This window comes from Arvicola amphibius, chromosome 9, assembly GCF_903992535.2.
Source record: "Arvicola amphibius chromosome 9, mArvAmp1.2, whole genome shotgun sequence".
NCBI lineage: Eukaryota > Metazoa > Chordata > Mammalia > Rodentia > Cricetidae > Arvicola > Arvicola amphibius.
In genome coordinates this window covers 74,481,830-74,500,202 of record NC_052055.2, presented here as the reverse complement: position 1 = coordinate 74,500,202, position 18,373 = coordinate 74,481,830, and the positions used below count along the sequence as shown (strand labels likewise).

At 44.8% G+C, this 18,373-nt stretch overlaps 1 protein-coding gene across 2 annotated transcripts in view; it reads left to right on the top strand.

The window, feature by feature from the left end:
• The window catches only part of Adgrf1 (adhesion G protein-coupled receptor F1), a 48,256-nt gene extending 30,858 nt beyond the window's left edge, over window positions 1-17,398 (top strand). For both annotated transcript variants that reach the window (XM_038343075.1, XM_038343076.1), the window contains 7 exons: window positions 86-249; window positions 1,838-2,026; window positions 4,494-5,867; window positions 7,924-7,965; window positions 9,863-9,922; window positions 14,862-14,928; window positions 17,090-17,398. In XM_038343075.1, the coding sequence (XP_038199003.1) occupies window positions 86-249; window positions 1,838-2,026; window positions 4,494-5,867; window positions 7,924-7,965; window positions 9,863-9,922; window positions 14,862-14,928; window positions 17,090-17,163 (1,970 nt within the window). In that variant the 3' untranslated portion in view covers window positions 17,164-17,398. The remainder of the gene's footprint in view (window positions 1-85; window positions 250-1,837; window positions 2,027-4,493; window positions 5,868-7,923; window positions 7,966-9,862; window positions 9,923-14,861; window positions 14,929-17,089) is intronic.
• The last annotated feature ends 975 nt before the right edge of the window (window positions 17,399-18,373 follow it).

Genomic DNA, 18,373 nt, shown 5'->3' with positions numbered 1-18,373 from the left:
ACCCTGCAATTTTGCCGTCGTCGTCATTGTTGTTGACTGCTAGAATGTTCTAGAATCATTTCTTCCTGTGTCTGTTATTTTCCAGCCCTGTGTAACAGCGTCTCCTTTGGATTTGGGTTTGAGGATGACGAATATACTCTACCCTGTAGCAGTGGCTTCCTTGGAAACATCACCGTCAGGTGCCAGCACTCTGGGTGGCAGGTCACCAAGGAGTACTGCGTGCTCTCTCAGCTGGCAGAACTGAAGAAGGTGACACATTTTTAGGAACTTGCCAGTTTGACTTTCACAGTGGGCATCACCCAGAGAGTGTGGCTCAGTAGAGGGTCAAACGTGACTGTTTATATCTTTAGGCAGAGTGCAAAAACATGAGGGGCTCTGCCGGGCCTTGAACCAGGGCTTGTGAGCATGACAGGCAGATGGTTTTGTCTTAGTAGGGTGAAGTCCCTGAAGGCTGACAGATATAGTAGATGCTAAAACAGCAACTAAGCTAGCTAGTCTTGGAAATCCAAGAGGCCTTGGAATTGAAGGTTAGGGAGAAGCTTGAGTCAGGGCAATATACTTAATGTAAGGTTGTACAAATATCTCCTGTTGGAATAGTGAGTAGGTTGGATGGGAGGGTGACCCATACAATAGGCCTTGCATTTAAACATAAATATAAATAAATATAATATAAATGTAAATACTCAGGAAACAAATGGCCAAGGAGCCAGTGGTCTATCTGGTAACAATAATAGTGAACTAGAAAGAGTTGCTTGATTCCTCTCCCAATGCTGTGGCTTCCATTCTAGCTTTGTATTAAAAAGAAAGAAAGAAAAAGAAAAGGGAAGAAAGATGGTCAGGAACAAAAGAATTGAAAGCACAAGGAAAATGTCTTCTAGATTGGTTCAGACATTGCTCTTGTAGTAAACCTCCATTTTGGATAGCGCTTCCATCCCAGCCAGAGGCCTTCCTCTCAGGATAGAGAATACCAAAGAGGGTTAACTGTCAAAGCATCCTGGAAGAGTTGCCAGTCCCTTTCTGCTCTCTGTATTTCTTATCTATACGCTGAACAGTTGGCCACTGAAGTCTAGTCTTGCCCTGTCCTTCCTTGCCCCAGTTCTGAACACGGCAATAGTTAGAACTTATTGGTCCTTGATGTGCGGACCCACTGAGAGCGGTACAGGCAGCTGAGACGTACAAGGAGGTTGGGTGGGATCTGGGATCCTGGTCAACTTATCCTGATGGAAGCAAACACTCCTGCTTGCTACTCTCTCAGTTATCCTGGCATAGCAAAAGTAGATGGGCCTGAAAGCAAGAGGCGATACTCTAAACCCAGCAACACAGTGGGGATTGACCGAGTCCACTAGTCATATTGGCACATGCGCCCAGCTCTCTGCTCACTCTGTACAGGAAGCATAGGATTAGCCCTGGCAGAGCTCAGTACCGGCAGTACCACTTTTAGCTGAGCACTCCTTGCCAAGTCACCAAATCTCAGTCATTATCCATCTATAATTTATAATTTATAATCTATAATTGAGATGGTGATGTATTTGAAAATGTTTTTCAAAGAATTTTTCACGATCCAGCTTCCTTATCACTAAAATATCAATAATTACACTACTTCCTCCAAAAAGTACTTAAGAGGCTCAATCAACAAATTTCTATTAAGCATTTGGCCCAGGATCTAGAATATAGGAGTCCCTGAACCACAGCTATTTTTGTTGCCGCTCCTGTAGAGTTACCTGATGATGCACTGCGCTGTTTGCTCTGTAGCCAAGATGTCCGATTTAAGTCTAATGCTGTGCAAGCATTTCTGGGTTCTCCCCCTAGAGCATAATCTTTCTTTCTTCTTTTTAAGGATTTCAGTATGATGTCAGGCAATGTCACAGAGGCAGACGTGTCATCTTTGGTGCAAAACCTTTCTGCCATTGTTCAGCAAAGCCCGTCCACCACAGCTGGGACTCTGGCTTCCGTGGTGTCGCTCCTGAGGAACGTATCATCTCTGTCGCTGGCGAACTCGTTAACAGTGTCTAATTTGACCCTGCAGGTACGACATTTCTACACCATTTATTTAGCATATTTTGAGGCCGGGTCTTACAGTGTAGCTTTGGCTGGCCTGACATGCAATACACAGGCCAGGCTAGCCTTGAACTCCTGGAAAGCATCCTGGTTTCACCTTCTAAGTGCTAGGATTGCAGGCCTATTCCACTCCACCCAGGTGGAAGGTCTCATTTCAAATGCTACATCTTGTAGGACATGTAATAAAACCCTGGATGATGGGGAAACTCAAGAACAACAGGGAAGCCATGTAGCAGTCCCCATGTGAGGTTCTCTGGCATTCCCACAGTATACAATGAACTCAGGATCAACAGACTCAATTCAGATCTCATGAACAGGCTGCTTGTGAAGGTTCAGGCTTAGCAGATGGGGTAAACTCCTTCACTGTTGAACATGGACATTAATATTTCATTTCTTCCCTCCCCAGATGCCATAGTAGGGATTGAACCTAGGGCCCAATGCTTGCTACACCCCCAGTCCTTGACATATGCAATCTATAATTTTTCCCTGTGGCTGTGAATTCTGACCTTAGCAGTGTTCGATTTAAGAACTTCTTTCTCTTGGCTGCTTTAGTTTAGATATTTAAATTACAATGACATGATAATATTTGGTCACCATAAGAATGGCTGTCTGCAGAGAAACCCTGTCTCGAAAAACCAAAATAAAAAAAAAAATGGAAAGAATGGCTGTGCAGCTAATTTGTTTTGTCCAATAGAGCCTCACTGGGGATACAAACCACACTTAAGGGCGAGCCCCGTGTGCTTACAGGTCTTTTGAGTATATATTATGGTCTCACATTTTGCATTTTTGTGAGATTTTTGTGTGTGCATGCGCGAATGTGTGTACACCTGCGTTCTTACACGTTTCTTATGCCTTTTTTGGTTTTGTCTTAGTCTGGTTTGTTTTTATTTCATCTTACTTTATCTTATTGTTATTATTTAGATGCTCGTTTGTTTTCTGATGAGAGAGAGGAAAAGGGTGTGGGTTTGGGTGAAAGTGGGACTGGGAGGGCAAAGGCAACAGAATGTTTTATGAAAAAATTGATTTTCAGTAAAAAAAAAAATAGAAAAAGAGAATGGCAGTGCAAGGCCTGGGAACACAGAAATGTAACTCCAGCACTCGAGAGACTGAAGCAGGAGGATTGCGGATTTGAGGCCAAGTATCAGTAAGCGCTCTCAGAGTCTGAGTCATCTCCCCAGCCAACAATTCAGCACTGCACTGTTTTTGAGGCTCTCTGTTAATATGCTGAGGCAGTAAACAACACCAAAGACCCAGGAATTAAAATCTAAGCATCCGTACCATAAATTTACAAACCTCTCCCCGTTTTTTTAAAGATTGAAAATAGATGTTTTCCTATACTGTGTCTTGATTGCAGCCTCTTCCTCCTCTGATCCAACCAGTTCTTCCTACCCCTCCTCCTGTCCGGATTCTCCCTCTTTTGGTCTCTCATCAGAAAAGAATGGGGCTCTCAGGGATAGTAATAAAATAAAGTCATAAAATAGTAATAAAATAAAGATGCAATAAAACAAAAGCACATTCTAATGTTAGTGAAAGAAGCAAAGTGAAGGAGCTGCTGGAAGTCACGCTTCTGTCTTTGTACAGTCATCTCTCCCATGTAGCATGTTCACCAGTGCAGGCATCTCTCCCATGTAGCGTGTTCACCAGTGCAGGCATCTCTCCCATGTAGCGTGTTCACCAGGGCAGTTATCTCTCCCATGTAGCATGTTCACCAGTGCAGGCCTCTCTCCCATGTAGCATGTTCACCAGTGCAGGCCTCTCTCCCATGTAGCATGTTCACCAGTGTAGGCATCTCTCCCATGTAGCAAGTTCACCAGTGCAGGTGTCTCTCCCATGTAGCAAGTTCACCAGTGCAGGCGTCTCTCCCATGTAGCATGTTCACCAGTGTAGGCATCTCTCCCATGTAGCATGTTCACCAGTGCAGGCGTCTCTCCCATGTAGCATGTTCACCTATTCTCTCTCCATCTCAGGGATAAAGATAAAAGAACCCACGCAGTGTACAATGCCTGTTCCTCCATGCTGAAGAAAAGTCCTACTGCGATTGTAGATTACTTGGGTGACCACTCTGGACCCAACTTTAAAAAGTCATTTTATTTATGGTGTTTGTGGGGCAGGGCATACACCATAGTGCGTGTATGGAGACCAGAGGACCACCTGTGGAAGTCGGTGCTCTCCTTTAATTCTGTGGGTTCTGGGAATTGAACTCAAGTCACCAGGATTGACAGCTGATAGACACCCTACCCACTGAGGTATTTTACCACCTTGACCCAAGTTTCTTTACCCAAGCACTTCTACTGTATTGGGTAACAGAGCTGATGTAATTCTTGAGTTTTACAACCCGCCAATTCTATGACCATTTCCCCTTAATAAGAGCGGCCATCCACTCTCAGCTCTCCAGTCTCAGGAGACGTAAACTGACTTGGACTCTCGTGTTACAGAATGTCATCAACATAGCTGATCACATCCTGGATTCGGCCTCCATAGCTAACTGGAAGATTTTATCCCAAGAAGACAGGAGCACCAGCTCCCAGCTGCTGGAGGCTCTGGAGATCGCCAGCATTCTCGTACCTTCCAGTGATCTGCCTCTTCATTTTTCTCGAAGATTCATCGACTGGAAAGGGATTCCAGTGACCCAGAACCAAAGCACACAGGGTTACAACTACCAGATTGAAATGAGACAGGAAAATGCCTCTCAGCCCATCCAAGGTCACGTGCTTATCAAACCAGATCAATTCCAGAAACCCCATCCAAAGACTATTATCAGCATGACCTCATTGACCCTTGGGAGCATTCTACCCATCCCCCACAGCGGAAGTGCACAGATCAACGGGCCTGTGATATCCACCCTTATCCACAACTATTCCATCAGTGAAATTTTCCTGAACCTTTCCAAGATAAAGGGAAACCTGAGCCAGCCTCATTGTGTGTTTTGGAATTTCAGCCACTTGCAGTGGAGCGATGCAGGCTGCCAGCTAGTTAACGAAACTGCAGACACAGTCCTGTGCCGATGTACTCACCTGACCGCCTTCTCCATGCTCATGGCGCCCCTTGTCCCCTCCTCGGTTGTCCCTGTGGTGAGATGGATCACGTACATAGGATTGGGCATCTCCGTTGCAAGTCTAATCTTATGCCTGATCATCGAGTTTCTGTTTTGGAAGCAAACCAAGAAAAGCCAAACCTCATACACGCGCCACGTTTGCCTGGTGAACACCGCCCTGTCGCTCTTAATTGCTGATGTCTGGTTTATCGTTGCTGCCAGTGTGGACCCCACCGCCAGCCCTTCTGGCGTCTGTGTAGCTGCAGTGTTCTTCACCCACTTCTTCTACCTCGCTTTGTTCTTCTGGATGCTTGCGCTCGGCATCCTGCTGGCTTACCGCATCGTCTTCGTGTTCCATCACATGGCTATGCCCACCATGATGGCTACAGGGTTCTGCCTGGGCTATGGGTGCCCTCTCCTTATAGCCGTCATCACCATTGCAGTCACGCAGCCTAGCAACAGCTACCGAAGGAACAACGTGTGTTGGCTTAACTGGTCGGACGAGAGCAAACCTCTCTTGGCGTTCGTTGTTCCTGCATTGACTATTGTGGCTGTGAACTTGGCTGTGGTGCTGCTGGTCCTTAGGAAGCTCTGGAGGCCAGCGGTTGGAGACAGACTGAATCGGGACGACAAGGCCATTGCCATCCGCATGGGAAAGAGCCTCCTCGTTCTGACCCCGCTGCTAGGGCTCACCTGGGGCTTCGGGATAGGAACGATGGTGGACAGCCAGAACCTGGCTTGGCACCTTCTTTTCGCTTTACTCAATGCTTTCCAGGTAAGGACAATAAGAAAGTTGTATTATGCACTCCTGCGTAATCGGCTTTCTGTAGCCCAATAATAGGTTTCTCTGCTGATGCAGCAAGCCAGATCAAGCCGAACTGAAAAAGGAAAAGAACAGGTTTGTTTGAGCAAAGCAACTCTTGGGTGAGTTTTCCAGTCCCAGAGATAGAGGCAGGAGAAGTCACATGTGTGAACTAAAGCAGGGAGGTTATACAGCTTGTCGGCACGGGGTGATGGCATGTCCACCACAAGCTGAGCTTGTGCCCAATGATCAAAAACTGAATGTTTTAGGTGGGGACTTGGGTGGCTTCAGGGGAGGAGCAACTGCCGCCACCAGGAACGGGGGAACTGGGCTTTTGGTGCCTTTTCTTTGTTGGCGATTCAGAGAGAGAGAGAGAGAGAGAGAGAGAGAGAGAGAGGAGAAGAGAAGAGAGAGAAGGCTTCTTAGACCATGCCGGTCGTACCAAAGCAGAATTCTGAACTTTCCCAGTAACCCATGGCAGAGCTTAAATCTATTAGAGTTCACATAATTAATCTCTTTTGGGGTTGACTCGGTCCTCATCCTTTCATAGAAATCTCTGACAAAGCAGAGAAGGAAAATGACTCATAAGTACCTGTTGGCCTTGACTGATACAAAACAAGTCCCGAGAATTTAATAAACAGAGGCCAGCAAGCTGACACCGATAGGCAGATTTTGTAAATGACATTTTTTTGGAACATAGCTATGTCCATTAGTATACATAGGGCCTATGGCTCTTTTCTCTCAATAGCAGAGGAACTGAAACAGTTGTTATGTATCTTACAAATCCCATAAGACTTACAAGATAGTCTTTACCTCCCCACTCAAAAACAAACTTGCTGATCCTTACTATTAAGGATGGCTTTTATATTCCATGGTCGGAGAGTGTTCAGAATAAATGCGAAAAATAATCCCTATGTTATGATGTACTTGGAGAAAGTCTCCAGCCATGGCTTATTGCAGGTAAGGCCGGACCACCTGGGGCAATGACTCGGGAAAATGCTCTTCTTACTTTGGGTTCTTCTCTCATATATCAACTGTGTGCTTAATCTCCCCATACCTCAGTTCCCTCAGCTGACGAGCAAGGACTACAGTTCTGCTTATAGAGCAATTTTGAGAATTAGGAGCGGTAAATCAACAGCTGGCACAGTGCCGCAGACTCAGTAAAGGCTTTGAGAGTTCCGTTGAGGTGATGCACCAGGCAACACAGCAGCCCACGTGCAGGCGGTGATATAGATGGAGTCACGGGGAGCATGCTCCTGATGGTGACAGGGCTTGAGAGCCCTAGGAAGAGCAGGCTTGGGAGTGGCGTGCTCTTTGACAAGCACAGATGAAAGGTTCTCTGAAGGAGAGGAAGAAAGCTTTTGCCAAGACTTGCTAAGAGACATGCTTGAAGAGCAGGTTACTCATAGAGACCTTGCTCCTCTTCCTGGTCATAGGGATGCTGAAGCTCAGTGCCTGGTGCCATCACACGTATGTGACAAATGCTTACTAAATGCTTGGTCTAAAGAAAGACTAAGATAACGGCAGTCATTGGGGCTTTGAATGACATCATAGTGGAGGATAAAGTTCCACGGGAGTTTACACCTTCATTCATTCAATCCTTTGCACATTAACACACTCATGACAAAGCATCTGTGAGCACTTTGGGATGTGCCAGGAACCGTAGAGCTCACCTATTCTTGCCTTCCAGAAGCCTATAGCCTTCCAGCGGGAGGGCAGAGAAAAAACAAGCTCAAGCTGAGCATATAGTGCATGCCTATAACCCTAGGGCTTACATGCCTGCTACTCAGGGATAGAGGCAGAAGAATCACAACTTAGAGGCCAGCCTGGGCTACCTAGTAAATACCAGTCTAGCCTGGGTTATAGAATGTGGCCTTACCTTCCAAAGGAGAAAAAAAAAATGACATTAGAATATAAGGTGTCAAACAGGGTGATAAAATTGGGCCATATAATATATAGATTACTTCTTGTCTGGAAAAGCAAACACAATATAATACATATGATTTACTCTTTGCTTTGGTTGTTAAAGGGATTTTTCATCTTCTGTTTTGGAATTCTCTTGGATAATAAGGTATGTGTATATTCCTTTCTCCCTTCATTCACTATTGCAGGCATATTTAAAAATTCCCCCTTCAGGTCCAAGGCCTTTGCCTATTCATCATGGGTACTTCGGTACTAAATTCTATAATTTCACAAAAGGCAGAGTCATCCAGGAGACAAAGGACACAAGCCATCCTTGCTGATGAAGTATATAGAGTCATTCACAAGTAAAGTGAACATCACAGAAGAGGGGGGTTGGAGAGAGAGAGAAAGAGGAGAAAGAGAGGGAGGCAAGAGAGAGAGAGACAGAGACAGAGAGAGAGACAGAGAGAGAGAATAAGGGAGGGAGGAGGGAAGAGAGAGGGAGGGATGGATGAGAGAGAAGAGAGGGGGAGGGAAGAGAGATAAAAGAGGGGGAGAGAGAGGGAGGGAGGAGAGAGGAGAGAGAGGGGGGCGTTTTACATTTGTTCTTTCTAAGCCTGGTGTGGTGGGTACATATCAGTAATCCTAGTAACTCAGAGGGCTGAGGCAGGAGGATTGCAAGTTTCAAGCCAGTTTGTCATACACAGAGAGTTACAGACCAGCTAGAGCGGTGAGATTCTGCCTCAAAAGCAGGCAGGAAAATCTTTTTCTAATTTAAATTATGCTCTGGCAATGGATCAAGGGTCAAACTGCTTTCTGAGGGGATTAATTCTCTTTTGTGCCTTGACTTCCTTTGCCCGTTTATTTAAAATATGTCGAAAGGATACAGCATCCACATTTCCAGGCAGTTGAATGCTCAGTGGTTTCTCACATTAAACAAAATTCCCAACAAAGGACGATTAGTCTTAGTGAAAGATAAATAGAAAAAAATTGTAAAGAACCACATCTCTCCATTCTTCCTACCAAGCAGCAAGCAATTACATCAAGAGGTAAAGGCAGTAATTGATGTTTTAGTGAGAAAACAAAAAGATCTTATTATTGCGGCTGGAGTTGCTCTTTGAGAGGACCCAGGTGTGGCTCCCAACACTCACATGACAACTTAACAGCCACCTATAACTCCCATTCCAGGGGACCAGATGCTTCTTCTGGCCTCCATAGGCCCTGGGCATGCACATGGTGTACAGACATACATGCCAAAATACTCATCCACACAAACAAAGCATGATTAATAAAAACTAGGTGAGAGAAATTGGGATTCAACCTGAAGATCTGAAAGGCAAAGCAGACAGCCACTGCTTACCTTGACCTCAGCCCGAGAATGGCAATCCTGTCTCTAGGAATCTCAGAATGAGACTGAGGCTGAGAGCTGTCTCCTCCCGTCTTACAATCTTCTCTAAGGCGGGGCTTAAAAACATGCACTACTGGGATTAAAAGCATGCACACCACCCTGTTTCTATGGTAACTAGTGTGGCTACTGGGATTAAAGGTGTGTTACCACTGCCTGGTCTATAAGGCTGACCAGTGGGGCTGTTTTACCCTCTGATCTTCAGTCAAGTTTTGTTTATTAAAGTACAAATGAAATGCCACTACACATAAATCAATAAATAACACTAAAAATAGAAAGGATTTTCTTGTAAATCCATTTGCCATAAATTACCACCTGTTTACAGACAGGCAGTTTTCTAAAGATTGTAAAGGTTGTCGCATTCCTACCAGATGCACGTTAGGAAACCTTTCCCTCCGTGGATAACCTTCACCCTAGCAACGATTGCCAGATGTTCACGCATTCCTACATTAGACACTGTTGCTTCACGTTCGATTCCTGTCTCACATCTAGGGAGCAAGGTTGTGAGAGCCGTCTCCTGTGTATTTGTGCTCGTGGTCTAGAAGTGTTTCTTAGAAGTGATGTTGCTAATTAACAGCTTCAAAGGGTGCTGTTTCGCTAGCATGCTGATGCCTGATCATCTGTCTCTTTTCGTCATTTTTCTTGCTTTATGCCCTGACAGCTGCGGCAACTTCTGTCGGACAAGTTGACTCCATTAAGTTCCTGGAAGCAAACATCAAAGGTAATGAATGACCTTCAACTCCGAGGCATGAAGTTCCAGCTTTGTGTTTTCCCCTCTGTGGTCTGTGGCTAACTCACTTCTGTTGAAGGCCCCTATTTTTCTGGCATCTTTACTTGGTATGGTGCCCAGCCAGGGCTGAAGGATGGATAGAGAGCTACACAAGTCAGGAGGGCCTGGATAAATGCATAGGGCAGCTTGAAACCTGCGAGACTTCCGGTGCTGTGTCAGGGCTGTGGAGATGTAGCTCTGTGCTGCCCCCAGCCACTGGTGTGACCAGAGAGACGCTGTCAGGTCTGTTTTAAGGTGGTATTCTTAACACAGAATGCAGAAAAGACTCACAAGGCAGGCCAGTACGAAGCAGGGTTGGAATTTGTTAAGAAAATGTGCTAAGGCAGATTTAAGCCTGGGCATGAAGAAAGGGGAGGGAGGGCTGGGAAAGGAGAGTGGCACACAGGGGAGCAGCGTCTCGAGAAGGTCACATGTAGCATCTTAGCATGTTTGCCTCCTGCTGCCACACCCCCGACATGATGTGATGATAGTGAGCAAGCACCAATTCAATGTTTTCCTGGATAAAAATCACCTTGGCAATATGAAATGAAAACAGAAGCAAAATAACGGGCCAGGGAGGCAGAGCAGTGGTCAGGAGCTATTCTTTCTGAGTTTGGTCCCTAGCACCCACATGAGGCGCCTCATAACCATCTGACACTCCAGCTCTGAGAGATCTGACACATTCTTCTGACCTTTGTGCACACCCACGTGCATGTGGTGTACTCACACACGCACAACAAAAACAGTAGAATTAAGCTCAGTTCAGTGAGGAAGTCATTGTAGGATGTCCTTGATCTCTATTGGTAGAAACCGCTGCTCTGGATGTGAGGAGCATAGCCCATCCTGGTCACTGTGTTTTGACTTGGACTCCACGGGCTATAGGTGTGAGGAAAGTTTGGTAGTGGCTCAAAGAGGTTCATCCAGTCTGTGATTTCAATAGTAAGTCTTGAACTCAAATCACCCGGAACCAGAAGGTGTGAACTAATGTTGTTATGTAGTCTCAAGAAAAGGAGGAAGTTACAGGAAAGAATACTTATCAGTGAATAAAATGGGACAGGGCACTCCCTGCCCTTCAGAGCAGGAAGTTGGTGTTTTCCTTATTGAAAACTTAAGACAGAAAAACATCCTCAAGTGAAAAGAAAAAATAGAAGCAAAGGCTCAAATGCCTGGCAGCATTTCTCCCTGCCCTGTCAGGTGCTCACCAGACAATGGTGGTCAGTGAGCAAGGGCCTGTTTCTTCTGCATCCATGGTCCCTCTCTATTTTGATTCAAGCCAGGTGGTTAAAAATTAGATATGTTTGGTTGTCTGGTTAAGTGAGTGTCCTTCCTCCACTTCCTGGTTCTGTGATAGACTATCAGGGAGAAAGCAAGGAAGGGTTTGTTTGGCTCACACACCTAGGTCATTTGTTACAGCGTGGTCAAGGTGTCAGGAGCCAGAAGCAGCCAGCCTACAGTCAGGAGCAAGGGAGGGGAGGAGAGGGGAGGAGAAAGAGAGAGAGAGAGAGAGAGAGAGAGAGAGAGAGAGAGAGAGAGAGAGAGAGAGAGAGGAACGTGCTCAGATCACCTTGCCACTTCTGCACAGCTCAGTGTGCGTCATTAATATTTTCTTCACAGGTGCGCCTCTGTGTCAGTCTAAGGTAGATAACTCTTTATTGAGATTCCCTTTCCAGGTGGCCCTGGCTATGTCACGTCAATAATCAAAACTAACCCACACAGTGGTTGTCTCTTTCTCTGTCTGAGGGAATTTGAATGAAAAATAAAAACCCCAAGTACTTAGATTATGGATTTTTAGAAAGTAAAGCAGAGATAGGGGCTAGAAAAAAAAAAAAAAACGGCTCAGTGGTTAAGCTCTCATTAAGGTCTTGCAGAGAACCCAGGTTCAGTTCCCAACCTCTCACACAGGTTGTTCACAAACCAGCTCCAGGGAGTTTGGTGACACCTGTTGGCCTCTGTGAGCATTGCACCCTTGTTCCATACACACAGCGATAGGCATGTAGGCAGCATCGGAAGCGATAACGTAAGATCAGGAGCTGTGAGAGACAGGAACACGAGAAAGGAAGGGGGCAGAGTATAAACACAGGACCAAAAGCAGTGGACTCGTTAAACTCGTGGGATTGAGAAAGCAACTGAGTGAAGATAAACGGGAGGAAGAGGAGTCCCAGGGAGACAGATTCACAAGCAAAATAAAGACAGCAAGAGTGGCCTCTTCTTGACTCGAGGCCTGTCTGAATGAGGGACCTGAGCAGCAGGTCCAGATGGGAGTAGGATGCCGAGAGGTCACCAAGAGAGGGTGAAGAGGTGATGGGGAGGGATCTACAGAAGGACACTGAAGATATAAGAAAGATATGGCAGAAAGGATGCAAGAGGAAGCCAGCGATGTTCTCAGCAAGGACCATCTACTCTGTGTTCTGCAGAGGCTGCTGGGCAGATGGGTGTTGGTGAACCTGTGTCTCCCTTCTTAGCTTAGCTTCCATGTCCTATGGAATGAAAGCGGGAATGGAAAGGATTCCTTCCTGTGTTCCTAATGCCTGAAACAGCATGCGGCAAGCAAAAGCTCTCAATATGAGAGAATGATGAATAAATATTAACAAATGGAAAATCTAAACACTATTCTACTTCCTAAGACATGCTTGTCTTTGCTTGAATTATTTTATTTCAGCTTAATGGCTCAGTTTTAATTTTTAAAACATGTTTATTTTTATTGTATGCATATGACTGTTTTGACTACATGTATGTAAGTATGTACACTGTGTGCATGCTTGATGCTCACCAAGGCCATGGTCCCCTGGTGCTGGAGATACAAATTTTTTTAAGCCACCGTGTGGGTGCTGGGAACGGAACCCCAGTTCCTGGAGAGCAAACAGCAAGTGTTGCCAACTGCTGCACCCTCTTTCCAGGCCCGTGATTTGGTTTCTAAATTATCAGTCTCCAGTGTCTGTCTACCTACGTTCAGTGGATTACTCACAGAGCTAAATGCTAAGTTGTACAAGAGTAAGGCAAAGCTGTACCCGGTGCTATGTTTACAACAAACAGTAGCTTTTTCAGTTCTGGTGGCAAAGGTACAAACAAATGAAGTATATGCATAGCTGTGAAAAGGGTCACATTTCCTTCAAAGCCACTTCCTAGTTGGTTCCTGGGATTGTAAAGGTACAGAAACACAGTTCATTTGGAAATGAACTCAGGCATTTCCTATACTTTAAAAGGCAGATGAAGGAAGAAACGAGTGACTATCCTATCTCCTTTAAAATGGAACCGTAGCCTATGTACATGGAATAAGAGGTTGTTAGCGACATCAAGAGTCAGGAGATGAAACAATGAAGACAGACGGAGTTCACTAAGGAATAATACAAGGCACTCCCAGGCATGATCATGGAGAAGGGCAAGAGAGATCACTGTGGCGGATCACAGACCACACTCTTATGGGGTGAGAATAGACAGGAGACAGAGAGACCATTGTTGAAGAAGACACCCTCATAGGGTAAGGATGGACAATGACCAGAGAGACCATTATGTCGGGCTTAACAGTTTGAGGGCTAAGGGACGGATAGCTTCCTGGCTTGGCATTTTCCTACCCAAGGATTGCAACAGGTAAGAAGAAAGAAGTAGTCGGGCGGTGGCGGCGCATGCCTTTAATCCCAGTGCTTGGGGGGCAGAGGCAGGTGGATCTCTGTGAGTTCGAGGCCAGCCTGGTCTACAAAGCGAGTTCCAGGACAGGCTCCAAAGCTACACAGAGAAACCCTGTTTTGAAATAAATAAATAAATAAATAAATAAATAAATAAATAAATAAATAGGATTCATAACCAGGCTTCTTGTTTGGTGGTAACTTTAAGATATTCTGGTTTTCCATGAGGCCATGCTTTCAACCATAGTCAAGACAGAATTAAGAGTCCACTCTTTGATTGTGTGGCAGTGTGTGTCTCACCCCACAACTCAAGAAGCAGAGGCAGTATGCTCTTCATGAGTTCCAGGCTAGCCAGAACTACAGTGAGACCCTGCCTCAAGAACCAAACCAAACCAAAATACCACCACCAAACACCAACGTCATGCGGTAGGGCAAATTAAAAGATGTTAAAGAAGTCGGGTGTGGTAGCCATACCTTTAATCTCAGCACTCAGAGGCAGAGGCAGGTGGTCTCTCTTTTTTTAAAAGGTTTTTTTAAAATATTTATTTATTATGTATACAACATTCTGTCTCAATGTATGCCCGCACGCCAGAGGAGGGCGCCAGATCTCAGTACAGATGGTTGTGAGCCACCATGTAGTTGCTGGGGATTGAACTCAGGACCTCTGGAAGAGCAGCCAGTGCTCTTAACCTCTGAGCCATCTCTTCAGACCCCACAAACAAAAACAACCAACCAAACAACCAACCAAACAAAACCCCAAAAAACAAAACAAAAGGAGTTGAAATAAGTCTATAAAAATGCCCGTGTTTTCTCAAGGGGAAGTATCTTTCCTTGATGAGCCAAAATAAAGCTACCTCCACCTTATCCTTGGTTAAGTCTATAGCTATCTTTAAAATTTTTGTTTCTTTTTTTTTTTTTTTGATTCAGTGTTTCTCTGTGTAGCAGCTCTGGCTGTCCTGGAACTCACTCTGTAGATCAGGCTGGACTCAAACTCAAAGAGATCCACCTGCCTCTGCCTCCCTGAGTACTGGGATTAAAGACATGCGCCATCACCCTTGGTTATATTTAAAATGTTAAAGACTAGTAATTGTAATGCTTTTTTTCCTTCTAAGTGTGATTCCTCACATTACTGTGTGAACAGGAATATAGGGCATGGGTTCCCAAACTGCATTATAAAGGCTTATAGAGGAGGAACCAAACCTGAATGATCTTCAAGTCTTCTGATTTCTGACTAGTTACCCAACATAAACTCCTTTTTTCTTGTGCAGCAAAACTCCTCGGATATAGTTACCAAGCCTAAATGCTTAAAGCCGTTCAGCATATTGCAACACAAAGGTGAGTTACAATACAGCCGAAGACTGTAAAAGGTAAGAAGAGAGATTTTCAGTAGGAAGAGAATCTGACAGTAACTATTAAAAGATGACAGTACCACAGGGCCATACATCTGGGTTGTGTTCAGGGCTGATAAAGCAATACTTGGAATTTGATATTCATAGGCATGTACACACAATACAACACACACACAATACACACATACACTACACACACCACAAACATACCACATACACCATACACACTTAAAATACACACAACACACAAAAAACATACACACAGAAAACATACCACACACACAACATACAGCACACACACACCAATACAATACACAACACACATACAACATACACACACAACACACAAACACCACACACACCTGCAACATTGATGATCAAGATCCTAGGGTTGAGGAGTATGCTTTGACCAGCCCCAGCTAACCCCTTGCCTCTTATGCCAGCTGCTGAGCAGACAGCATGGGACGATGAGCTTATGTTTACTGATGGACACCTATTATTTTCTAAATTAATCTGGGCGGGGGAAAACATGACACCTCGTGAGGTTGAGAAAGTACTGTTCCCACCTGAATTCATACACTGATGACTACTGGAAATGTTGAATTCATACACTGATGTCTACTGGAAATGTAAACATTGTGGAGTCTCTGTGCTCTTGGAGGAAGAAGTAGAAGAGATATATTGTGTTTCAAGCTAAGTTGTAGCCATACTTAAAAGCTTCAGTCCCATTTTACATTGAATTATGATAACATCATTATTAAACACATTTAGATTCTCATCAAAACTATTTAAATTCTACTGGTGGAGTGCTTAGTTCAAACTGGGACATCTGTATTATATCTTCTCCTCTAAAAGCTCATGGGTCATCGTGAGAGGAGGCAGAATGATTGTGAGAAATGATATAGTGGTTATCTATCCCAAAACAGTATTTGCTGGACAGGCAGGGTCATTGCACACATAAAAACACAGTGGTTGTGACTGCATGCACAAGAGCTGCACAGGATCAATGCAGCCAACTTTCTACATCCATGGAGAAAGGGTTTATGGAAATCCCTAGCTGAAGAGTCAGCTTTTCTTAAAGGTGTGGTCATTAAAAGTCTGTCTCTATTTGTTAATTTTCTATTCCTGTGACAAAATATCATAACCAAAGAAAAGTACAGAAGAGTTTATTTGGGCTTGTGGGTCCAGAGGGTTAGAGTCCATGATGGTAGAGAGGAGACAGCGGGTGGCAGGAACTGGATGCTCACATCTTGAACCACAACCAGGAAGCAGAGAGAGAGAGAGAGTGAATTAGAAATGACATGAATCCTTAAATTCTCAAAGTTCATCCCACCCAGTGACACACTTCTTCCTCCTATAAGGCCACACCACCTCAACCTTCCCAAACAGCACCACTGACCGGGGAACAAGTATTTGCAAGCCAGGGCCTATGGGGTACGTTCTCACTCAAATGTCCACACTGCACATGTCCAGTAGATGGTGCTACAGCTCTGCACATGCAGAGAGCGCATAATGAGCTCAGTGGATTTCCAAACAGAGCACATAACACTGGTAGGGAAAATTGGAGGATGGGGACAAACTGGAGGATGGGAATGGGGAGGATTTGCTCAACATTCATTATTTGCAGGAATAAATTTCTCAAAACAGTAAAATGGTTTAAAAAAATGAAAAAAAAAGTGCTTAAATTCCAGACACAGTTCAAGTGTTGGGAAAAGTGCCTACCCCAGCCCCTTGCTTCCTGTTTTCACTGCCTCCAACCAGACAGACTGCTTTGAACTTCACCTCTCCAGACATTTGTTCCTCATCAGTGGGAGCGGGGTGGGCAGGGGCAGAGAAAGACAGACAACTTCCAGGGCTCTTTCCTGCAGACTACATACTGCGTTGAAGTCTATGCTATCTAATTTTCCAGCTGTAACTGAAACCCGTGGTATTTTCCATCTGTTGGGCTAGATAGCGGGCAAATGCAGGCTCCTATGGTGGCGGTGGATGGCTGTCCCTCCTAACCAAGCAGGCATCGGCTGCAGTTTTCCTAAGCGCATTCCCAGAATCAGTCCCAGTTTTAGGACAGTCCTTAGGCTTATTGCCACTTTTATAGTAGAATCAAGAATAGCAACAATGATGCCCCTTGTCTTCTTCTCTCCCCTCAGGCACGTATGCCCTTTCTCACACTGGAGATTCCTCCAATGAGATCACATTAACCCAGTTTTTATCAACGGAATAAAGATAAGAGTCGTAATCAAGGACAAGATCTTCTTCAGAGCCACCTGGCAGAGCAGACACTCACGGAATCAGATGAGATTTTGTGGCATAGGAGCCTGAGGACAAAAATGGTCACGCTGGGGCTGGAGAGATGGGCCAGCGGTTAAGAGTACTTGTTCTTGCAGAGGACCTGGACTCAGTTCCCCCACCCACCTGGTGGCTCTTAACCATCTCTTCTAGGGGATCTGCTGCCCTCTTCCGACTTCTGTGAGCACTGCATACATGTGGTGCATAGACATCCATGCAAGCAAAACATTCATACACGAAACAAATAAACCTTTTTTTTTTTTTTAAAAAAAAACAACAGCAAAAAAAATAAGTGACTTCAGTGGTTTAATCCTGCCTCCTTTATCCTAAATTAAACAGAGATGAGATTAATTACTAAGTGGGCTAAGAAGTATCTCACATTGTTTATCTAGACAATGACTGAAAAGCCCCTGGCCATTTTCTCCAGCTGTGAGGGAAAATAAAAACCCCAGTAATATAACACCATACATTTACTAGACTACCTGAACAAACAAGCCAAACCTCACCCCAGGTGCAGCGCATAATTCCATTCATCCTGAACCCTAGGCAACAAGATGGTCTATAGAAAGAGAGCAGAACTGTTGGCTTAGGGTCAGGTGGTGAATTACACAGAATAGGGGAGGAGCTTATGCGTGTCTTAATTGTAATAATGACTTGTCCTTGTATCCACCCATCAAAACATGCTGCACACCACATGCAGACAATACATGGAGTTCAATGTCAAGAAGGTTTTTTAAAGGCAAAAAGATGGGACAGGTACAGGACAGAGCAGTGAAGTTGGTTCATACTCAATTTAAGGAGCAATCATGAGCTAGGTAATGGTGGCACACACCTTTAATCCCAGGATCAGGAGGGAGAGGCAGGAGGATCCCTAAGTTCCAGGCCAGACTGGACTACAGAACAAGTTCCAGGACAGCCAGGGCTACATAGATATACACACACACACACAGATACCCTGCCTTGAAAAACCAAACCAAACCTAACAAAAATAAAAAAAACAAGAAAGAGAGACATAGAGGGAAGAGGGATGGAAGGAGGAAGGAACAGAGAGAAAAAGAAAGAAAGAAAGAAAGAAAGAAAGGAAGGAAGGAAGGAAGGAAGGAAGGAAGGAAGAAAGAAAGAGTCACATGATCAAGAAAGAAAGC